The sequence below is a fragment of the Rhinatrema bivittatum genome, chromosome 10 (genome assembly GCF_901001135.1).
Source record: "Rhinatrema bivittatum chromosome 10, aRhiBiv1.1, whole genome shotgun sequence".
Lineage (NCBI taxonomy): Eukaryota > Metazoa > Chordata > Amphibia > Gymnophiona > Rhinatrematidae > Rhinatrema > Rhinatrema bivittatum.
The window spans coordinates 128,084,973-128,110,563 of record NC_042624.1 but is presented as its reverse complement, the minus strand read 5'-3'; the positions used below and the strand labels follow the sequence as shown (position 1 = coordinate 128,110,563).

The window sequence follows — 25,591 nt, the reverse complement described above, 5'->3', positions numbered from 1 at the left end:
ATGGAGTACGATTTCTTACCTACCTTGTGCTCTGGACACAACTCTTAGAGGGGTAGATTTTTAAAAACTGCGCGATCGCGTACTTTTGTTTGCGCAGCAGGCGCAAACAAAAGTACGCTGGATTTTATAAGATACGCGCATAGCCGCGCGTATCCTCTAAAATCCTGGATCGGTGCGCGCAAGGCTGCCGATTTTGGGCAGGCCGGCGCGCGCCAAGCCGCGCAGCCTGCCTCCATTCCCTCCGAGGTCGCTCCGAAATCGGAGTGGCCTCGGAGGGAAAGCTCTTTCGCCCTCCCCTCACCTTCCCCTCCCTTCCTCTACCTAACCCACCCCCCCGGCCCTATCTAAACCCCCCCCTACCTTTATCCATGGATTTAAGCCTCCCGGAGGGAGACATAAATCCACGCACGCCAGCGGGCTGCTGGCGTGCCGAGACCCGACCCGGGGGGCGGTTCCGGAGGGCACGGCCACACCCTCGGAATGCCCCGGGCCGAAACCACGCCCCCGGGCCCGCCCCCAAAACGCCACGTCGTTCGGTCCCGCCCCGACACGCCCCCTTCCGAAAACCCCGGGACCTGCGCGCGCCGGCGGCCTATGGAAAATAGGCGCGCCGGTGCGCAAGGCCCTGCTCGCGTAAATCCAGGTGGATTTACGCAAACAAGGCTTTTAAAATCCGCCCGTTAGTGTGGAACCAATGGAAATCCTTCTTAATTGGAGTAGAACAACACACACTACTAACACATTTGTTTACTAATGCAGTTCTCCCGAGTCCCTGCAGACAAGGGCTTCCCAGATTTGGGTAGCTGCTGGCATTACCCGTCTTGAACAGATACAAGGTACAGGAGGAGCTCTGCATCTGTTACCATCTGACAGAAGTGGACTTTTTGCTGTATGCTAAATTATATCATTTTGTGGGAAGGGCGACTAGAGCTGGCATATTACGCTTATCCGGTTCTCTATTTGAAAATGTTTGTATGAATGCTCACGTCTTGTGGGGACTAATATCCAAAAATATATGCCTTATTAAATAGAAGGCCTGTGGGCATCTCCAATCAACAAACCACATGGTTTGCTGACTTTGAGCACATCCTGGATAACACTGATTGGGATGACATCTTTACGGCAGCTCACAAATGCTCCATATCAGTAGGTCTGCAGGAAAATTGTTATAAGATGTTATATAGATGGCATTATACCCCTGCTACAGAGAGCTGTTGGAGGAGTTTGTGGGAGTGTTGGCACGTATTATATCTGCTGGCAGTGGAAGAAGTTAAACTACTATTGGCCAAACATGCTCGCTTGGGTTTCCTCTGTTCTCCAACTGTCCCTGCAAGCAAAACCCTGGCATGTTTTATTTGAACCTACCCATAGATATGATACATAAAGAGGCTCGGCGCTTTGCACAACAGGTAGTTATTGCAGCGAGAATTGAACTTGCAGCACACTGGAAATCTAATCAGATACCTAGTCTTGCCAAAGTACAGCACCGACTGCATAGCTCTTACCAACTTACCAACTTGGCCGTCTTAGCGCAGTACCCCCATAACCATTTGGCATCTTTTCGTAGGGTCTGGAGACCATCTATTCATTGGTTGGAGGACCAAGTTTGAGTGGAACCCCAGAAACCTCTATCATCACTCTTTTCTAGCTTGGTGGATATGATGACAAGCTTCAGTGTTTATATCCTGTGGACTAATTATATGTACTTCTGGCCTCTTCTTAAACTATTCATCATGATTATCTCACACGTTCCCTCGAATTCCCTCTGAATTTCCTATGTGCTCTTCTTTATCATTCTTTCTATTTTATTATTTTATTATTACTTGTATCCCTTACAACCTTATGTAAAGCTTTTAGTTGCCAGGTGGGGAAACCTTTCAGACATAAATTGAAGCAAAATATTTGTACTTAGTTGCTATTTCTGATGTTACGCCAATCTATTTGCAGTTATGATGTTTCATTGACATTGTTGTACGTGTTATCTTTGATCTAATAAAAATGATTTAAAAAAAGAAGCGACATAGGTGCATGTATTTAGAAAATCGTCATGTCCCTGGGTGTGGGGCTGATGAATACGCGCACCTGCACGCCGGGTTTTATAAGTTACTGTCTCTGTACTTTATTTCCTTAAAAACATGCCACACAGAAACAGATGGAAATGTGTGCAGATACTTTTGAGGAGACAATAGTTAAATTATTGTGGGTAAAGAATACCTGCAGGATTTGCAAGACCGTAGGTAATTTGTCTCCATAATCTCTGTACTCTTATCTTTTTTTTGTCCACCAGGAGAAATACACACATTTGAAGCCTTAGATAGTGACCCTGTGCTAGTGAAAACTATTGATGCACACAGTCCAGTTGCTCAATTCATCCAGTTGAAGAAAGGAGCCCAGGTAAGTGCAGCACAAAGAACAAACGTTCTTGCTTGGATTTAGGCCTCTGTAAGATTGACCTCTATATTAAAGTCCTGGGTTTTTTTTTTTTTTGGGGGGGGGGGAAGGGGGGTTGGCAATAATTTTATTGGATTTTACCACAGAGATTAAGATCAGAGCAATACATCAGGATATACAACTTGGAAAGAAAACATCTCTATCAGCTGTAAAGCACATTCAATACATCAAAGAACATAAATTGGTAATCTCAGTGTCTCCGCCTTCTCCCCCACCCTTCCCTAAAAATTCTACCCCCTATGCAATACGTTTATCACTAGTTGGACCAATAATATAAATCCTAAAGACCACAGTAAGCATTTCCTTACTGTCTAACAGGATGCAGCTAGATATCCTTCTGTATTAATAATTCAGTGTCCTTACTAACAGGATGCAGCTAGATATCCTTCTGAATTAATAATTCAGTGTCATTACTAACAGGAATGCAGCTAGATATCCTTCTGTATTAATAATTCAGTGTCCTTACTAACAGGATGCAGCTAGATATCCTTCTGAATTAATAATTCAGTGTCATTACTAACAGGATGCAGCTAGATATCCTTCTGAATTAATAATTCAGTGTCCTTACTAACAGGATGCAGCTAGATATCCTTCTGTATTAATAATTCAGTGTCCTTAACTACAGGATGCAGCTAGATATCCTTCTGTATTAATAATTCAGTGTCCTTACTAACAGGATGCAGCTAGATATCCTTCTGAATTAATAATTCAGTGTCCTTACTAACAGGATGCAGCTAGATATCCTTCTGTATTAATAATTCAGTGTCATTACTAACAGGATGCAGCTAGATATCCTTCTGTATTAATAATTCAGTGTCCTTACTAACAGGATGCAGCTAGATATCCTTCTGTATTAATAATTCAGTGTCCTTACTAACAGGATGCAGCTAGATATCCTTCTGTATTAATAATTCAGTGTCCTTACTAACAGGATGCAGCTAGATATCCTTCTGAATTAATAATTCAGTGTCCTTACTAACAGGATGCAGCTAGATATCCTTCTTTATTAATAATTCAGTGTCCTTACTAACAGGATGCAGCTAGATATCCTTCTGTATTAATAATTCAGTGTCCTTACTAACAGGATGCAGCTAGATATCCTTCTGTATTAATAATTCAGTGTCCTTACTAACAGGATGCAGCTAGATATCCTTCTGTATTAATAATTCAGCGTCCTTACTAACAGGATGCAGCTAGATATCCTTCTGTATTAATAATTCAGCGTCCTTACTGTCTAACAGGATGCAGCTAGATATCCTTCTGTATTAATAATTCAGCGTCCTTACTAACAGGATGCAGCTAGATATCCTTCTGAATTAATAATTCAGTGTCCTTACTAACAGGATGCAGCTAGATATCCTTCTGAATTAATAATTCAGTGTCCTTACTAACAGGATGCAGCTAGATATCCTTCTGAATTAATAATTCAGTGTCCTTACTAACAGGATGCAGCTAGATATCCTTCTGTATTAATAATTCAGTCTCCTTACTAACAGGATGCAGCTAGATATCCTTCTGTATTAATAATTCAGTGTCCTTACTAACAGGATGCAGCTAGATATCCTTCTGAATTAATTATTCAGTGTCATTACTAACAGGATTAATTGCAGCAAGCGAGTCTGCTGTAATAATTAAATGACTGAAGGTTATTATGGGGATTGCAGGGATAAGTGAGCATCCCAGCAGGAGAGAGACTGGCACAAATTACTCAGAGTTGCAATCTCTCATGCTAGATACCTGGCTTCAGTCGAAGACTGCTGAGTGCACTTAAATATAGGAAGTGGAGAGCAGAAATGAAACCGCCCTTTTCAGGCTCAGCATGTGAAAATATGGAAACTAGAAAAGAGTTCCATCTCCCTTATAACCTCTTGGACTCAATCCTAAGAGTCCTTGGCCAAGAAACATGTCTGGAAAGAACAAGTTGGTTTTAACTTTGGAATTCTACAATATGGAGTTTATGTATGTTTTACAAATGTAAAACATACATAAAAATACAAAAATTAAAACAAATAAAATAAATCAAATAGACAAATACTTTCAAAACTATTAAAAAGTAATTTTAACAAATTAACAAAAAAATCAAATAGCGGAATTTTTGTGATTCATGACGATAGGTTCAGTAAACAGGATTGTTAGGTGATATTGAATGCAGCGGCAAAGAGATCTGTTTTTAAAGCCTTTTGAAATTCTTTTACATTTGCCAATAAACAGATTTCTTCTGGGATAGAATTCCAGAGAGTTGGTCCGGCGACAGAAAAAAGCACATTTTCTTGTAAATTCTAAATGTGCAAGTTTTATAGACGGTATATCTAGCATGCATTTATCCATTGGTCTTAATTGTCTTGTTGGTTTATAAATTCTGAGAAGAGAGCAGAGCCATAATGAATTTGTATTGTATAAAGATTGTGTATAATACTAAGAATTTTGCACGTAATGCGATAAGATATGGGAAGCCAGTGTAAATGTTTAGCATCGCTTTGGGGTAGGTTTTTAAAGATGTGTGTGCTTCCCGGCGCTTACACATAGACGCGCCGATTTTATAACATGCATGCGCTGGTGGTGCATGCCTGGAGGCCTAATTTTCAAAATGTATGTGTGGCGACGAGATCGGGCCTCTCACATCTCCCTCCCAATCCGCTCCAATTAAGGAGCGGACTGGGAGTGAACTTTCCAACCCACCTCCCTTCCCCTTTCCTCCCCACCCCTATCCTATCTAACCCCCAAAGTGTTGTTTATACCCTTTGCTCCTCTTCCACAGCAGTAGTAACTTGCGCGCGCCCGCACTTCCCCAGCACAACAGCAAATGGCCACTGTACTGGTTGCCTCCAGCCCAGCACTTCGGTGCATAACGGGGGTTACGTGAGGCCCCTTTGAAAATGTGCGCGGCCTGCGCAAGGACGGCCATACGCATAACCTCCGTTTTTTTAGATGCACAGGGGATTTAAGATGCGTCCATTTGTGTACGGTGATAGTTACCACATGTATTATAAAGCACAGACATATCACTGTTTCAAATCTAAATATAGGAGACGCTACTGACAGATGGGGATGGGGGAGAACAGGAGAAATGATTTAGGAAGTAGAATAAATGTACTTTCTATGTGATCTGGTTTTTATCCTGTATCCGCTTCTGGTTTCAGGTGATGCTCACTAAGAATCTTGATGTATCTCGTGGCCTTGTCAATGGAGCTCGAGGGGTTGTGGTTGGATTTCAACCTGAAGGCAAAGGCAAGTACCCAGGTTTTTTTTGGTCAAGGAATGTCAGGGTTTTGGTTGGGTATGGAAAACATTTACTCACATACCCAGAGCAGGACAGGACTAAATGGGGAGTCAAAGCTTACCTACACTATGTAACAGTACACCTGACTCAAGCTCCAAAGAAAAGGAGTTATATTTTCAGATATAATAGGGAAAAGATGGCAGGTTGCTTTGCGTGAGCAGCAGGGTTTTACAGTTGACATATTCTCAGTGTAGAGGTTGGTGGAAGTAGCGCAGTGTTGGGGTCAATTGGACAGACTTGAAGGGCCAAATGGTCTTTATCTGTTGATATATATTATAACACATAATTAGCTGTCACTTGTTCAAAGTTCCATAGAGGTGCTCCCTCTAGAGGGAGCAGATGGCCATCAGCTACTATTCTACCTTCTTATGTCATTTCAGTTTTTAACCTTATTTTTTTTTAAACCATACAATTATTTATGGAGTTCATTTACAGGTAATTTGTGTTGGTTTTTTGGGTATAAAGATAGTCTCTGTACAGAATGTGCTATCTAGGTTGGTGCTGCATGAAGGACCAGAGTTTCCTGCTAGGATAGGATAAAGCATAAACATTGACAAGTTAAATGTAAGACATTGATAAGACAGGCTAAGAGAGAATTTGAAATGAAGTTGGCTGAGGAGGCAAAAACTCACAGTAAAAACTTTTTTAAATATATCCGAAGCAGAAAGCCTGTGAGGGAGTCAGTTGGACCGTTAGATGATCGAGGGGTTAAAGGGGCACTTAGAGAAGATAAGGCCATCGCGGAAAGATTAAATGATTTCTTTGCTTCGGTGTTTACTGAAGAGGATGTTGGGGAGGTACCCGTAATGGAGAAGGTTTTCATGGGTAATGATTCAGATGGACTGAATCAAATCACGGTCAACCTAGAAGATGTGGTAGGCCTGATTGACCAACTGAAGAGTAGTAAATCACCTGGACCGGATGGTATACACCCCAGAGTTCTGAAAGAACTAAAAAATGAAATTTTCAGACCTATTAGTAAAAATTTGTAACCTGTCATTAAAATCATCCATTGTACCTGAAGACTGGAGGATAGCTAATGTAACCCCAATATTTAAAAAGGGCTCCAGGGGCGATCCGGGAAACTACAGACTGATTAGCCTGACTTTCAGTGCCAGGAAAAATAGTGGAAAATGTTCTAAACATCAAAATCACAGAACATAGAGAAAGACATGGTTTAATGGAACAAAGTCAGCATGGCTTTACCCAGGGCAAGTCTTGCCTCACAAATCTGCTTCACTTTTTTGAAGGAGTTAATAAACATGTGGATAAAGGTGAACCGGTAGATATAGTATACTTGGATTTTCAGAAGGCGTTTGTACAAAGTTCCTCATGAGAGGCTTCTAGGAAAAGTAAAAAGTCATGGGATAGGTGCCAATGTCCTTTCGTGGATTGCAAACTGGCTAAAAGACAGAAAACAGAGAGTAGGATTAAATGGGCAATTTTCTCAGTGGAAGGGAGTGGACAGTGGAGTGCCTCAGGGATCTGTATTGGGACCCTTACTGTTCAATATATTTATAAATGATCTGGAAAGAAATGCGACGAGTGAGATAATCAAATTTGCAGATGACACAAAATTGTTCAGAGTAGTTAAATCACAAGCAGATTGTGATAAATTGCAGGAAGACCTTGTGAGACTGGAATATTGGGCATCCAAATGGCAGATGAAATTTAATGTGGATAAGTGCAAGGTGATGCATATAGGGAAAAATAACCCATGCTATAGTTACACAATGTTGGGTTCCATATTAGGTGCTACAACCCAAGAAAGAGATCTAGGTGTCATAGTGGATAACACATTGAAATCGTCGGTGCAGTGTGCTGCGGCAGTCAAAAAAGCAAACAGAATGTTGGGAATTATTAGAAGGGAATGGTGAATAAAACGGAAATTGTCATAATGCCTCTGTATCGCTCCATGGTGAGACCGCACCTTGAATACTGTGTACAATTCTGGTCGCCGCATCTCAAAAAAGATATAATTGCGATGGAGAAGGTACAGAGAAGGGCAACCAAAATGATAAAGGGGATGGAACAGCTCCCCTATGAGGAAAGACTAAAGAGGTTAGGACTTTTCAGCTTGGAGAAGAGACGACTGAGGGGGGATATGATAGAGGTGTTTAAAATCATGAGAGGTCTAGATGTGAATCGGTTATTTACTCTTTCGGATAGTAGAAAGACTAGGGGGCACTCCATGAAGTTAGCATGGGGCACATTTAAAACTAATCGGAGAAAGTTCTTTTTACTCAACGCAAAATTAAACTCTGGAATTTGTTGCCAGAGAATGTGGTTTCCTGCAGTTAGTATAGCTGTGTTTTAAAAAAGGATTGGATAAGTTCTTGGAGGAGAAGTCCATTACCTGCTATTAAGTTCACTTAGAGAATAGCCACTGCCATTAGCAATGGTTACATGGAATAGACTTAGTTTTTGGGTACTTGCCAGGTTCTTATGGCCTGGATTGGCCACTGTTGGAAACAGGATGCTGGGCTTGATGGACCCTTGGTCTGACCCAGTATGGCATTTTCTTATATTTATCAATTTATCATTTTATGCTCAAAGTGAGGTACAAAGTAATAGCATTGATTAATGTTTAAATATAATATGGAAAAAACTCACCCAATGTGATTTTGGCCTTTACAGAAACTTTTTATCATAAATTGAAAAGAAAAATTAAAAGGGAATTTAAAAAAAAGATTAAAAAAGCTGACTCATTCCAAAATTATGTTCAGACTGCAAGTGGTAGTTCTATTCATATATAATCATAACTAGCTAAAAAAAATCCCTAAACTTGTAAAGGTGGAAAAGTCCATGAGGTTGCTTTCACCAAGAACAAAGCCACAAAAGTTATCCACAATATGCTCACATTTGCAAATATTTATCTACAAAGTCTCCAACAAAACGTCTTTGTTTAACTGACTAGGGGAGTCTTCTGTGGAAATCAAATAATTAAAAAAGAAAGTGTCAGAGTCACTTGATGCGGTGTTCCTAGGGAGGTTTGTATTTAATTAAATTTGAAGGGTTGGGGTGTTTTTTTTTCCCCACGAAATAGCACGATAAAAGTTATCTGAACCAGGGAGTGGACCGAAATGGCTCTCCCCAGACCCAAAAACGAAATGGGGACGAAAAAAAAATTGTATGCACCCCTAATTTTAATGCCGGAAACAGATGCTCCATAAGATGCACAGACGCCCAGGAACGGAGCCAGTTTAGCATACCATTTTTTTAAAATTTTCCCCCTCTGAACCCTAGGTGCGTCTTATGGAGTGAAAAATACGGTACCTAGTAACTTCATTGTGTGTTCCCTGGTCTTTGTACTTTTTGAATGAGTAAACAACTAATTAAAGTTTACTCATTCCATTCCACTCATTATTTTATAAACCTCTACCATATTTCTCCATCAACTGTCTCTTCTCCATGCTGAAAAGTCCTTACCTCTTCAGCCTTTCCTTATAGGAGAATCGTTCTATCCCCTTTATCATTTTGGTCGCCCTTCTCTGTACCTTTTCTAATTCTGCTACATCTTTTTGAGATGTGGTGAACTGCACACAATACTCAAGAAGGTTGCACCATGGAGCAATGCAGAGGCATTATGATATTCTCTGTTTTATTCTCCATTCCTTTCCTAATAATCCCCAGCATTCTGTTTGTGTATGATATATGAACACAAGATGAGGATGCACCATGGAGTGATACAGAGACATTATGATATTCTCTGTTTTATTCTCCATTCCTTTCCTAATAATCCCCAGCATTCTGTTTGTGTATGATATATGAACACAAGATGAGGATGCACAATGGAGTGACACAGGGACATTACGATATTCTCTGTTTTATTCTCCATTCCTTTCCTAATAATCCCCAGCATTCTGTATGTGTATCATATATGAACACAAGATGAGGATGCACCATGGAGTGATACAGAGACATTATGATATTCTCTGTTTTATTCTCCATTCCTTTCCTAATAATCCCCAGCATTCTGTTTGTGTATGATATATGAACACAAGATGAGGATGCACCATGGAGTGATACAGAGACATTATGATATTCTCTGTTTTATTCTCCATTCCTTTCCTAATAATCCCCAGCATTCTGTTTGTGTATGATATATGAACACAAGATGAGGATGCACCATGGAGTGATACAGAGACATTATGATATTCTCTGTTTTATTCTCCATTCCTTTCCTAATAATCCCCAGCATTCTGTTTGTGTATGATATAATGAACACAAGATGAGGATGCACCATGGAGTGATACAGAGGCATTATGATATTCTCTGTTTTATTCTCCATTCCTTCCCTAATAATCCCCCAGCATTCTGTTTGTGTATGATATACGAACACAAGATGAGGATGCACCATGGAGTGATACAGAGACATTATGATATTCTCTGTTTTATTCTCCATTCCTTTCCTAATAATCCTTAGCATTCTGTTTGTGTATGATATATGAACACAAGATAAGGATGCACCATGGAGTGATACGGAGGCATTATGATATTCTCTGTTTTATTCTCCATTCCTTTCCTAATAATCCCCAGCATTCTGTTTGTGTATGATATATGAACACAAGATGAGGATGCACCATGGAGTGATACAGAGACATTATGATATTCTCTGTTTTATTCTCCAGTCCTTTCCTAATAATCCCCAGCATTCTGTTTGTGTAAGATATATGAACACAAGATGAGGATGCACCATGGAGTGATACAGAGGCATTATGATATTCTCTGTTTTATACTCCATTCCTTTCCTAATAATCCCCAGCATTCTGTTTGTGTATGATATATGAACACAAGATGAGGATGCACCATGGAGTGATTCCTTTCCTAATAATCCCCAGCATTCTGTTTCTGTATGATATATGAACACAAGATGAGGATGCACCATGGAGTGATACAGAGACATTATGATATTCTCTGTTTTATTCTCCATTCCTTTCCTAATAATCCCCAGCATTCTGTTTGTGTATGATATATGAACACAAGATGAGGATGCACCATGGAGTGATTCCTTTCCTAATAATCCCCAGCATTCTGTTTGTGTATGATATATGAACACAAGATGAGGATGCACCATGGAGTGATACAGAGGCATTATGATATTCTCTGTTTTATTCTCCATTCCTTTCCTAATAAACCCTAGCATTCTGTTTGCTTTCTTGGCTGCTGCTACCGCACACTAAACTGAAGATTTCAATGTATAATCAACGATAACGCCTAGATCCTTTTTCTGAATGGTGACTCCTAATGTGAAACCTTGCATTTTGTAGCTATAATTTGGGTTACTCTTCCCTAAGTACATCACTTTGCACTTGTCCACATTAAATTTCATTTGTCATTTGCATGCCCAGACTCCCAGATTTGCAAGGTTCTCTTGCGATATCTCACGATCCTAGGCAAATTTGATCACCTCACTTGTTCCCATTTCCAGGACATTTATGAATATATTAAAAAGTGGTGGCCCTAGAACAGATCCCTGGGGCACTCCACTATTCACCATTCTCCATTGGTAAAATTTACCATTTAGCCCTACTCTCTGTTTTCTCTTAACCAGTTGGCAATCCACAATAGGACATTGCCTCCTATTCAACAAGAAAAAAAGCAGAATTGCTTATTTTTATTATTTTCTCACAATTAAGTATTAAATTAGAAAGACAGCTAATCATAAATGGTAACCACACCCATTCCCCATTTAGAGTATATTATTGAACAATGTAACCGTATAATAATGGCAACCTATGGATAATTGAGAAACCACATATTTGTGCCTGACTGTAAACCGTTGTGATGGTGCACTACTATACGACGGTATAGAAAAGTTTTAAATAAATAAATACTTTTTAGTTTTCTTAGAAGCCTTCTGAAAATCCAAATACACCACATCCCCCAGTTCACCTTTGTCCACATGTTTATTCACCCCTTCATAAAAATATAGGAGATTTGCGAGGCAAGACTTCCCTTGGTAAATCCATGCTGGCTGTGTCCCATCAAACCATGACTATCTAAATGTTTTGTAACTTTATTCTTTATAACAGTTTCCATGATTTTTCCCAGTACTGAAGTCAGGCTCACTGGTCTATAGCTTCCGGGATCACTCCTGGATCCCTTTTTAAATATTGGGGGTTGCATTAGCCATCTTTCAATCTTCAGGTATAATGGATGATTTTAATGATAGGTTACAAATTAATTGAAATAGGTCTAAAATTTATTTTGTTAATTCTTTCAGAACTCTGGGGTGTATACCATCTAGTCTAGGCGATTTACTACTCTTCAGTTTGTCAATCAGGCCTACCACATCTTCTAGGTTCACCGTGATTTGGTTCAGTCCATCTGAATCATTACCCATGAAAACCTTCTCCATTACGGGTACCTCCCCAACATCCTGTTCAGTAAACACCGAAGAAAAGAAATCATTTAATCTTTCCGCGATGGCCTTATCTTCTCTAAGTGCCCCTTTAACCCCTCGATCATTTAACAGTCCTACCGACTCCCTCGCAGGCTTTCTGCTTCTGATATATTTAAAAAGTTATTGTGAGTTTTTGCCTCTATGGCCAACTTTTAAATTCTCTTTTAGCCTTTCTTATCAATGTCTTACATTTAACTTGCTAATGCTTATCCATTATCCTACTTTCTTCTGTTGGATCCTTCTTCCAATTTTTGAATGAAGGTCTTTTGGTTAAAATAGCCTCTTTCTCCTCATCTTTTAACCATGTGTTGTGCATCCCGGCTGCAAGGGTGCCACGACCGGCCTGCTCACCTCACGCTGCCCTCTACGAGCTCCGGTCTCACCGCTGCTGCCAGCTCCCGGCATCCCCAACGCTCACCACGGCCCTCTCCGGCTTCCTCCATGCCGCAGGCCTCGCAGTGGAGCTCCCGTCGGGGCTCCGCGTCTTCGGCCACCTCGGCTCCGCCCCTAGGCCTCGCACACCCAACATCCTCAGATTTAAAGGGCCAAGCGCGGGAAAACTTAGTCGGACGCAGAATGATGATGTCACATAACTTCCTTATATATAGCGAGGCCCGGTCCTCAGGACCTCGCCTTGGCAATCGGGTCGACACCTTGCTCTACTGGTTTGCCTGTTCCTTGTATCTGATCCTTGTTCTTGCGTCCTGTGTCCTTACTCAGGTAGTACCTTCTCGGACTGATCTCTGGTATTGACCTTGGCCTTCCTGACTACTCTCTTCGTCTCTGCCTGGAATTGACCACTGCCTGCCTGACCATTCTCTTCATCTGCTGCCTGGAACTGACTCTCGCTTGCCTTGACTACCCTCGGACTGACCCTGGTATTGACCCCTGCTTTGGCTGACCACTTCTGGATGGATACCCTTGCACTTCACTCGGACACACTCTTCTGGCCTATCGTGACTACCAGACCAACCTGCTTGGATTCAACCCGCAGGCGCTGCCTGTCTCGCCCAGAGAACCTTCCTGAACTGTTACCTCCCTGAGATCTCTGGAGCTTCCAGTTCAGGCCTGGTCCATCCTCCTTGCATCAGCCCGCACCCTTGCTCGTGGTGGGCACACCCCTCCATTACCTCTCCGGAAGACCATCTGAGGCCCACCTAAGTCCAGGTACCCAAGGGCTCAACCTGCGGAAACCCTGGACTGTTATTGGCGAAGTTCCAGCTAGCCTCTGTTTCTCGTGTGCTCCGCCTTCTGGTGGCAGGCGCTCTCTGGGTCCGACCAGAGGGCCGTACCAATCCTGCACCAGGCCACCTCCAGCGCAACACCATGCCGGTAATCATTTTGTCTTCCTTCCACCATGTAATACATCTGGACTGTGCTTCTAGGATGGTAATTTTTTTTTTTTTAACAATGTTCACGCCTTTTGCACACCTTTTACTTTTGTAGCTGCACCTTTGTGGTTTTTTTTTTTAAACTATTTTTCTCATTTTATCAAAGTTTCCCTTTTGAAATGTTAGTGCTAGAGCCATGGATTTACTTACTGTCCCCCTTCCAGTCATTAATACAAATTTGATAATATTATGATCATTATTGCCAAGAGGCCCACCACCGTTACCTCTCTCACCAAATTGGTGCTCCACTGAGAATTAGATTTAAAATTGCTCCTTCTCTCATCTGTTCCTGAACCAATTGCTCCAAAAAACTGTCTTTTATTCCATCCAGGAACTTTATCTCTCAAGCATGCCCTGATGTTTCACTTATCAAGTCAATCTTGGGGTAATTGGTAGTGCAGTAAAAATGGGAGATTTCAATTTGGTTAGCTTCCCTAATAATTTTCACTGTCCCTCTAACCATCTTCGCCGGGTGGATGGTAGTATACTCCTATCATTATACTCCTTCCCCAGCACACAAGGGATTTCTACCCGTAAAGATTCAATTGTGCATTTAGTCTCATGCAGGATGTTTATCCTGTTGGACTCTATGCCATCCCAGACATAAAGCACCACACCGCCTCCTGGGTGCTCCTCTCTGTCATTGCGATATAATTTGTACCCCGGTATAGCACTGTCCCATTGGTTGTCCTCTTTCCACCATGTCTCTGAGATGCCAATTAAGTCTATGTCATCATTTACTGCTATACATTCTAATTCTCCCATCTTACTTCTTAGACTTCTGGCATTAGCATACAAACATTTCAAAGTTTGCTTTTTGTTTGTATTTTTATTCTGCTTTTTAATTGATAGGGATAAGTTAGAATTTTTTAGCTCAGGTGAGTTTTTAGTTACAGGCACTTGGACTATTTTTCAAATTATTGGAACCTCACTGTCGGGATGCACTAATTCTAATGCATCATTAGTATCCTTTGAAGATACCTCTCTCCGAACCATGCGCTGCTGAGCGACTGTCGGCTTTCCCCTTTGTTCTAGTTTAAAAGCTGCTCTATCTCCTTTTTAAAGGTTAGCGCCAGCAGTCTGGTTCCACCCTGGTTAAGGTGGAGCCCATCCCTTCGGAAGAGACTCCCCCTTCCCCAAAAGGTTCCCCAGTTCCTAACAAAACTGAATCCCTCTTCCTTGCACCATTGTCTCATCCACGCATTGAGACTCCGGAGCTCTGCCTGCCTCTGGGGACCTGCGCGTGGAACAGGGAGCATTTCAGAGAAAGCTACCCTGGAGGTTCTGGATTTAAGCTTTCTACCTAAGAGCCTAAATTTGGCTTCCAGAACCTCCCTCCCACATTTTCTTATGTCATCATTGCCCACATGTACCACGACAGCTGGTTCCTCCCTAGCACTGTCTAAAATCATATCTATGTGACACATGTGGTCCGCCGCCTTCTCACTAGGTAGGCATGTTACCAGGCGAACCTCCCGCCCACCAGCCACCCAGCTATCTACATTCCTAATAATTGAATCACCAACTATGATGGCCGACCTAACCCTTCCCTCTTGGGCAGTAGCCCTGGGAGACACCTCCTCTATGCAAGAGACAATGCACCACATTTGCTAAGTAACTACACAGAATATAAATTATTTTTGTAGAATAAATAGCAGCAGTTGAAGCTACTCATGCTCAACATAAAACAAATCCAATATTATTCTGGGAGGCAGTGAAGGCTGTACTTAGAGGTGAAATAATTAGTTATACAACTGGCAGGAAATGGAAGTGGAATAAAGATATTTTAGACCTGGAAAAGTGACTGACATACTACAAAAACCAAATGAATAGGCTTCATACAGATGACTTGAAGGTTAGATTCTGGAATGCACAAAAACTTTAAATGATCTTTTACATCCAAGGGTGACTGAGTCATTGTTTGCATTTAAACACAGACTGTTCCAGTTGACAGTAAATCAGGGAAATTTGGAAAAGTCACAAGTAAAAATCCAATTATATATGTTTAGAGGATATGTGTAGAAAGCAGGTAGTAGAAGATCTACAGACGTGTGTAGTACTTTGGTCTGATCATAGGACAGTAATAGGGAGACTTTGTATAAAGATTGGGCAAGCAAATTTTAAAAAGAGGGAGAAAAGGATTTGTTCTAGAGTAGAAATGTCTGCTTTTAAATAAGAATGGGATGGAATAGGGATTAGAATGATTGCCAGAAATTGAATGTGGAGGAGTTAACAAATGGATGGTTAAAGTCTAATGGAGATTTATAATAAGCATCTAAAAGGGTTCTGATGGTAAATCCCATGGTGTATCGTCCTGAGTTGGGTGCAATTAAAAAAGAGAGATGTTGTTTAGAGCAGTGGTTCTCAACCGGTGTGTCGCCACACTTCCCGGTCCCCCGCTGACCCAACTGCTCCCTGGTCCTCCCCCGCCCGGGCTTAAAATGCTGATAGACCGGGCGGAACGCGGCAGGACAGCTGGAGTCAGCGGCACCGGCATGGTCTCTTCTTCCCGCCCCCCGCCGCAGCCTGGAAGAGGAAGTGATGAGCTACGGGTGTGTGTGCGGGAAGAAGAGACCATGTGAGTTTGGTCAGCATCGGCCCGAAGAACAGAAGAGAGACACGGCCGGAGGAATGAGCAGCGCACCTCAGAGAAAACAGATGAACGTCAACCCCCACCCATGGGCCGTCGGCTGCCACTCAAAGATGGCGCCGATGGCCCTTTGCCCTTACCATATGACAGGGTATCCGTGCCATTGGCCGGCCCCTGTCACATGGTAGGAGCACTGGCTGGCCGCCATCTTTAAAGATGGCCGCCACCATCTTTAAAGATGGCCGCCACCATCTTTAAAGATGGCGCCGACCATCCAGTGCTCCTACCATGTGACAGGGGCCGGCCAATGGCACGGATACCCTGTCATATGATAAGGGCAAAGGGCCATCGGCGCCATCTTTGAGTGGCAGCCGACGGCCTGAGAACGGGAGATCGCTCCCGGGACCACCACTAGACCACCAGGTATGTTTTGGGGGGATCCGGGAGGGTGGGAAAAGCTAAGGGGTCGTTTTTAAAGGGTCTGGTGGGGGGGGGTGGGGTTTATCGGGCCATCGGCGCCATTTTTGAGTGGCAGCCAAAATGGCGCAGATGGACCGAGAGCAGGAGATCGGTCCCTGCGCCCCCACTGGACCACCAGATACTCGTAAAATGTTTTGGGGGGGTTCGGGAGGGTGGGGGAAGGTAAGGGATTCGTTTTATAGGGTCTTGGTGGGTTTAGGGGTTTTTTGGTGTGCTGGTTTTCCCCGCCCTCCCCCGATTTACGATTTTTCACGATAAATCGGGGGAATTTCTATTGTATCGCGACTCTTAACGATTTTTGACGATTTAAAATATATCTGATGATTGTTTTAAATCATCAAAAAACGATTCACATCCCTAATGTGTATATGTGAGTGACTGAGAGCATGTGTGTATAGGTGTGTCATTGAGAGCCAGTGTGAGAGAGAGTGCTGGTATGTGACTGAGAGAGAGGAGAAAGTTCCAAGCAAACCACCCCTCCTGCTAATTCAAAACAATCTCAGGACACCTGGATATAAGAAAATTATTCCTTACCTGCTAATTTTCGTTCCTGTAATACCATGGATCAGTCCAGACGGTGGATCTCGAGGCGACTAATGACTTCAGGGTCTCCGATCATCTATATGTCCCCCGTCCAGCAGATGGAGTCAGAACAGAGCTCGAGGGACGTCACCCTATAGGCGAGCACACCCTCTGCAGGAGCTCAGTATAAGTATATCAAAGCTCGATTAATGACAGAGTACAGTCTGGATCAAGTTTATTTAACCATCAACACAACTAGAAAAAGTAACGTGAACTGTAACTGGTAACTCTTGGCAGAAAACCAACTTGTAGGGAGCTGTGAATACAGCAATGAAACAATGAACGATAAAGTAGTCAGCCAAAGAGAGAACCCGAGCAGGAGCCAGAGTGGTGGGCGTCTGGACTGATCCATGGTACTACAGGAACGAAAATTAGCAGGTAAGGAATAATTTTCTTTTCCCTGTACGTACCAGAATCAGTCTCAGACGGTGGGATGTACCCAAGCTTCCCTAAATCGGGTGGGACCCTGAGAGCCCTGCTCGGAGAACCTGGTCGCCAAAGTGCCCCGATGCTGACGACGCCAGGTGTTATCGATAATGTCTCGAGAAAGTGTGCAGTGATTTCCATGTGGCCGCTTGACAAATTTCCTGAGAGGAGACGGACCGTACCTCCGCCCAGGAAGCTGCCTGCGAGCGAGTGGAGTGTGCGACAACTCCACCAGGCGGAGCTCGTCCCGCTCCGATGTAAGCTGCGGCAATGGCGTCCTTTAGCCATCGTGCAATCGTAGTCTTCGAGGCCGGTGAACCTTTCTTCGGACCCGACCAGAGGACAAATAGTATAAGTCATTAGTCTCCTCCAGATCCACCGTCTGGACTGATCCTGGTACATACAGGGAACAAACGTTTCCAGGTATGCAGAACAAAAACATTTTTGTATCCTTATTTTTCATTACTGTGTCTTTGTGTCTGCTATTTTGAAATATTTTATTGGTATCTAGAAATTTTTTATATGAGTTTTTAATTATTGGATATTCCATTCATCAGCTGTTTTAAAATAATCTGTTCTTTTTGTTAGTATGGTTTTACTGCTACTGATTTTATATTTCTTGATTTGTTTTATAAGGATGGGTGATGTTTCTCTTTTTCCTTTGTTGCACTGCATACAGAGACTCTGGCTTGCTGCGGTTTCCAATTCAGTTTTTGTCTGCATGCTTCTAGTTATGCGTTTTGGTCTCTTTATTCTTTGTTAGGTGAGGGTCAGCACATGTGACTCAGGTGAGGTTTTCTGCTGGCGTGTAGTTTCTCTGTAGGGCTCTATAGCAGCCTGACTTGGTCCCTTTTCCTAATAGGAGGTGTATTGGTGTCTTAAGGCCTGGTGTAATATTTCAGTGTTGCCTTTTCTTAGGTAAGGTGGTTACTGTTTAAGTGCTGGAAATTGGTGCTGTTTTGGTGTGGGATGTTTACTATTTATGTAATTTCTGTTCAGACAGAATATGTATCTTTTCCTTGTGTCATTTTAAACAATAAAAATAATTACTGGGCCTTTACTTTTTATTTCCGCCGTGAATTGTAATGAGCAGTGTGTCAGACATGTGAGCGTGGCCTGTCAGGTGTGTCACGATGGGAAAAAGGTTGAGAACCACTGCTATAGTGGATGAAGCCTGTAATTTGGGAGTGATTTTGGATTTAAGATTAACTATGAAGTCTCAAATATAGAAAGTGGAAAAAGCGGCATTTAAAAGGTTATGTCTGGTTTGACAGTTAAAGCCTTTGTCTTTTAACAGATTTGAGGACAATGGAAGTAATAAGTAAGATTGATTATTGCAATGTCCTGTATGTAGCGTTACTACAGAAGTTATTAAGTGTGTTAAATTAGTTATAAATGGAGCAGCTAGAATGATTATGGAATCTCAACCACATGAGCATATAACTCTAATCTTATATTGGCTGCTGGTAAAGGAAAGAATAGATTTCAAGATGTTGGTATTGTTTAAAGCTTTGCATATTGAAGGCTATTCCTTGTCTAGATTAGTTCAACCTTATGACAACAGTCGAATCTTACATTCTTTAGAACAAAATCTTTTAATGGAACCAAGTTTTAGGAGTTATAAGAATTAGGAAATGCAAAATAGAACTTTTTCTATAGGAGGACCAAGCAGTGAAACACTGCTTCTAATGAATTAAGGAAAATGGAGGAGCTGAATTTTTTTTAGAAAATTTATAAGGTCATATGTTTATAAAGAAGTTTATGTAAATGTATCTTAATTTTTAATGTTTGTATGTTTTTTAAGCTGTAAATTGCACAGATCCACAGCATTTGGATGTAGTGGATTATAAATGTAATAAATAAATATAAAAAATGGAAAAGGACAATAGGCTCTCTATGATTGGTTTTGGAGAAGTTTTTAGAAACTTTTATTTATTTATTTATTTGTTTAACAGCTTTTAATATACCGGTGTTCGTGCGAGCACATCACGCCGGTTTACAATAAATTATATCAGCCCAAAAATTTATTTTTGTCATTAAAAGAGTCCATTAATGACAAAAATAAATTTTTGGGCTGATATAATTTTCTCAGTTGACATACTCCAATCTAGAATGGCTAAACAGGCAAATTTCAGAGCAAGATATCCTCCAATTAATTCAGGAGCTAAAAGTACATAAATCATCTGGCCCAGATGGACTTCCAGCACTTTTCTAGCCATTCCGAGAACCCAATGGTTTTTGGTTAGTATTACAAACACTTTTTTTAGAAATGGATTATTGCAATTCCTTACTCTTGGGATTATAGGTAAAAACGGTAAGACCCTTGCAATTACTACAAAATTCTGCTGCAAAGGTACTGTCTGGAATTTGAAATACAATTATATGACCCCTGTACAGTTTAATTTACATTGGCTGCCTGTTGAAGCCCGAATTCGTTATAAAGTTTTACTTAGAATACACAAGATGTTACAGAAGACAGGAATCAGAGGGTTGGGTACAAGTTTACTTGTTTATACACACCAGCGTAATTTAAGATCCTCAAACTAAGGCCTATTATCTGTTCCATCATTTCAACAAGTGCATCTGGGTAAAGCACAAGACCGTACCTTATCTTATGGAATACTCTGCCAAAACAGCTGTATCTCTTAAAAGATGAAAAAGTCTTTAAGAAGGAAGTAAAAACCTGATTATTTAAAAGAGCCTTTCAAGAAGTAAGGTGGAATTAAAGAGGGCCGAAAAAGATAAAATGCTGAAATATCTTGAATAAGTTTTGATTGACATATGAACCTTGGCCTAGAAGAAAATGGAAAGTCATGAATACTACTGATGTATTAGGAAGAATATACACTGGGTGTGGTTAATAGTCATGCATCAATTTGCAATCTGGAGTGATACATTCATTTGTATATAGTTGCAATCATTTACATTTAAATAATGATTACTTTGTATATCTACAGTTTCGCAGCTATATCTCACCCATGAAGAGGCAGATAGTTAAGTCATATACTATTGGACCTTTCCACCGTTTATTGAGTTTGTTAAAAACCATGTGAATGTTACCACTATGTATAAGTTTTACATATTAACTCAAAATATTTAGTGTTACAAACATTAGCTGATGTATAGACTCATGACCTGGAATGTGAATTATTGGATGGTTATATATATGCTTGAGATGATCTCATAAGACAAGCAGTGAGTGGAATAATGATGTGAGAAATTCAAAGATTATGAACAGAATAATAATGTGGTCAAGCAAGGCTTTTAAAGTTAAGGTTGCATTGTCTGATAATTCTTAAGTGTTTTCAACCTAAAACGGCATTTGTGCATTTCTATCCAACCATTCTAGCAAAGTTTATTACAATATTTCATAGTACTGTTCACAGATAAATTTCCATGGACAGCGGCATTCTGTTTATTAGGTCATGTAGACTCCTTACAATCGGTCAAAACATCTGCAAGATGCTCCTGGTTAAGGGCTGCTGGTGGTGCTTAAGCTTATATTGGCTAAGTGGTTGGACAATACTAGTCTGGATTTTACAAGCTGGAGAGTATCTGTTGGATTTGTTTCTGCTAGAGAGGAAATTGATGGATAAATGCTCTACCAAGAAGCAACATGTCTTTCAACAAATTTGGTTGGCATTTAATTCCTTGCCAATGGAATTGAAGATTAAGATTTGCTAACTTCTATAGAACTTCCTCAGCATCACCGAACTGTGGGAAGAACAGGAAGGAAGGGATAGGGGTTGCCTAAATTGTATGTGTTATGGAAATAATTAATAAAGATGTTAAAGAGAGTAAGTGGCACTTACCTTTTGCATTGTTCACTTCAAAACATTTGAAAGAATCCAAGCATTGTTTTTTTTTCCATTGATTAACAGATTGCATATCAGTTTCACAATCAGCACACACATTTTATAAAGCAAACGCTCAATAGACCTTCATGTTAATATCTGAAGTGGACAAAGTATTTAATGTACTTAGTCTGTTATATCCAACTACAAATTGATCAGTGCAGATTACAGCATGAATGCTCATAAACATATCAATACAGTACATAACATGTCACATAAGTAATGCAAAACACACCTTACATAAATTCAAACGTACAATCAAAAAGCAATAGCATGACATCAAGTGCAAACACATCATATAACAAAGAATACCATATAAAATGGAAAACATAAACATATCAATACAGTACATATCATGTCACATAAATAATGCAAAACACACCTTACATAAATTCAAACGTACAATCAAAAAGCAATAGCATGATATCAAGTGCAAACACATCATATAACAAAGAATACCATATAAAATGGAAAACAAAATCCAATTATGCAATAATACTAGTAATCCAGGTAATCATTAATACATCTATATCCTATCCCCCCGAGCTACAATGTTATATGTATTAATGTCTTATTATAATACTCTCCCTTTTACCCTATAAAAGTTACCATGTTACAATGTTTATTTTATACTTTCCCATTTTACCCTGTTACAATGTAAAATAAGCAGACCTTGCCTTATTTGTTTAGTTAATTGTAAACCGATGTGATATCTCGATCGAATGTCGGTATATAAAAGCAATTAAATAAATAAATAATTCAAACCATATTGAAAAATCATTATAATAACTTTGAAACCTGCACAATTCCCTTACAGTATATGAATTTGATTTCTCTGCAGGTATGCCTAATGTGAGGTTCCTGTGTGGGGTCACTGAGGTTATTAAACCAGAATGTTGGATCTTCAAAGGCCGTAATGGAGTTCTTTTAAGTCGCAAGCAGCTCCCTTTGAAACTGGCATGGGCTATTTCAATTCATAAAAGCCAGGTGAGCCATATACCCTGCAGGTTCTGCTGTCAGGGAAGTAAGAGTCCTAGATGCTGGTTAGGAAGATTCTTTGCATGGGGATTGGAGGATTGCTGTAATAATGTTCTGGCTTAGAAACCAGACAGCCAACGAGCTGGGACTGCACTCAGCAATCAAAGTGCACACAAGGACAAGTGCAGAAAGAATTTTGATTGGTCCAGAAGTTTATCATTCACAGTGGGGTAGATTTTCAAAGGGTTACGCGCGTAACCCCGAAAACCTACCCCAAACACCCCCCTGCGCACTCTGCCGAGCCTATTTTGCATAGGCTCGGCAGAGTGCGCAAGCCCCGGGACAAGCGTAAGTCCCGGGGCTTTCCTGGGGGGGGGGCGTGGCGCGGTGGCGCATCATTCGGGGGCGTGGCCGCGGGCGTGATTCCGGTCTGGGGACTGGCCACCCCCGGCCCGGAACCTGGCGCGCCGGCAGGCGGCCCGCGTGTGCGAGTTACGCCTGCCTTGAGCAGGCGTAACTCGCACACGTGGGCCGCCTGGAACGCCCCCGGACCGGAACCTGGCGCGCTGGCAGGTGGCCCGCGTGTGCGAGTTACGCCTGCCTCGAGCAGGCGTAACTCGCACACGCGGGCCGCCCCCGGACTGGAACCTGGTGCGCCGGCAGGCGGCCCGCGTGTGCGAGTTGCGCCTGCCTTGAGCAGGCGCAACTCGCACACGCGGGCCACCTGAAACGGCCCCGGACCGGAACCTGGCGCGCCGGCAGGCGTCCCGCGTGTGCGAGTTGCGCCTGCTCGAGGCAGGCGTAACTCCCGGCCCTGGAAACACGCGGGCCGCCTGGAACGCCCCCGGACCGGAACCTGGCGCGCCGGCAGGCGGCCCGCGTGTGCGAGTTGCGCCTGCCTTGAGCAGGCGTAACTTTGGGAATAAAGGTGGGGGGAGGCAGAAGGAAAGTTCCCTCCGAGGCCGCTCCGAGCCCTGCGCTGCCCGCGCTGCCCGCGCTGCCCTGCGCTGCCCGGAACGGCCACCTGAAACGCGCTGCCCGGAACGGGCTCGGCACGCGCAAATGTGCATCCTCTTGTGGGCGCCGACCCTGGATTTTATAAGATACGCGCGGCTATGCTCGTATCTTATAAAATCCGGCGTACGGTTGTTTGTGCCTGGTGCGCGAACAAAAGTACACGCTTGCGCTTTTTTATAAAATGCACCACAGTCATTTTAATAAAGTTCATAAGCAGCAACTCCACTGTTTAACAAATGCTTGTTTAAAGGGGTCCCCCGACACGGACCCGTGTTTCGCCGACAGGCTGCGTCGGGAGGGACAACACTGAAATTTCACATTACCGACTAAACTGAAGGATCTCTTGAAAGTGTTGTCCCTCCCGACGCAGCCTGTCGGCGAAACACGGGTCCGTGTCGGGGGACCCCTTTAAACAAGCATTTGTTAAACAGTGGAGTTGCTGCTTATGAACTTTATTAAAATGACTGTGAATGATAACCTTCTGGACTTGTCCTTGTGTGTGCTTAGAAAGCAGACAGGACATATAGGATCATGCACTCTAACCTTTTCTTTAATTCTTTTAGGGGATGTCTCTGGACTGTGTGGAGATCTCTTTGGCTCGTGTTTTTGAAAGCGGTCAGGCATACGTAGCCCTATCCCGAGCTCGGAGCCTTCAGGGCCTGAGGGTAATGGATTTTGATCCTAAGGTTGTGAGAGCAGACCCTCATGTTCTGCAGTTTTACAGCAGACTGAGGAAGCAGTGTCTTCTAGCACAGGTGACCACATCCCTTTCAAACTTTCTTACCTATTTTCAGTTTTTATCTTGAAGGATCTTTTTTTGAAGTGGTGACAAACAATGCAAGGTGGATCCTCTAAGATTTAGAGTTATTTGATTTCATTAACTTCAAAAGAAGAGATTTCTCTGCTTTTTAAATATTTTTTTATTACAGTTCCATAAAGTGTGATGACATGGAATATTTTGTTAATGGAAGTAGTTATAACTAGAACATGAAATCCATTCAAAAGTAAATTGAACAAGATTTTAGAGGAAGAAAAAGTGCGTTATTATATTGCTATATGCTAGAAAACAGTACCTATCCAATTATTCTGAACAGCGTTATATTTGGGGTTTGGAAGGAGGTTTTTTTGATTTCAGATGGTTTTTCACTTTCTTCTGGATTACCACACAGAGAGAGCCTCATTGGGCCATCGGAAGAAGATTGGTCTCTTCATCCTTACCAACTATGTAACAATCTACTGTGGCGTTTGGAGGGTAACTGTGCTTGCGCCCACATACACGTGTATATGGCCACCCTAGTATTTTATCAAATACATTTAAGTTTACCCTGCAACATTTGCACGCATGTAAAAGATACGCGTGAATAGATATTCAAATTAGTTGGCTAAGTTCTGATTTATCCAGCTAGTGGGGTAAGTCTTAAAAGTGCTACTTATCTGCTTAAGTAAGATAGCTGGATAAGTAGTGCTTTTAAAACATATCCAATTATCTTACTTAGCCAGATAAGTAAAGCCAGATTAATCAGAATTTATCCAGATAAAGGGGGCATAACTGCCCTGCGCATTTATATTTGTCTTACTTTAAAAATATATGCAAGGAGATTTTACATGCGTAATTTACATGCATTTACCCCTGTGTAAGTCGGCAGATTTTCCAACATGTAAACGTCAATGAAATTACTAGTTTTAGCAATTTGTCTACCAGTTTGCCTAGTCCATCTGTAGGTCATTGTGACCTTCCTGTCTCTTCAGCCTGAACTCCCCTCATTTCACCCCCATTGGCCCTTTTTTTATATGTGTAAATTTACTTGTGAATCCTTACGCATGTATGTTTGAGGATTATAAATAGCATATATACGAGTATATGCTAATTTTTATGTATGTAACCTTTTGAAAAATCACCTTTTAGAATAGCCGATAGCTTGTGCACATAAACTACATGTTTACAGCCCATACCACGTCAACGACAAATAGTAAACTCACAGACCAGTTCGGATGTGTGGGTTGTACACACTAGTCAGCAGATGAAGACAGATACTTACTAACCTGAGATGACCTCAGCCTGTCAGTATTCTCTGCATCCCATGCTGTAGACCGAGGAGTCTGAGAGACTGCTTCTGAGGTGAAAGTCTAGTACTC

At 41.8% G+C, this 25,591-nt stretch overlaps 1 protein-coding gene across 1 annotated transcript in view; it reads left to right on the top strand.

The window, feature by feature from the left end:
• The window catches only part of LOC115099820 (ATP-dependent DNA helicase PIF1-like), a gene marked incomplete at its 5' end in the record, with an annotated part of 57,545 nt that overhangs the window by 15,133 nt on the left and 16,821 nt on the right, over positions 1 to 25,591 (top strand). Inside the window, 4 exon segments of the mRNA XM_029617668.1 lie at positions 2,288 to 2,394; positions 5,592 to 5,679; positions 22,302 to 22,447; positions 24,019 to 24,210. Of these exon segments, the coding sequence (XP_029473528.1) occupies positions 2,288 to 2,394; positions 5,592 to 5,679; positions 22,302 to 22,447; positions 24,019 to 24,210 (533 nt within the window).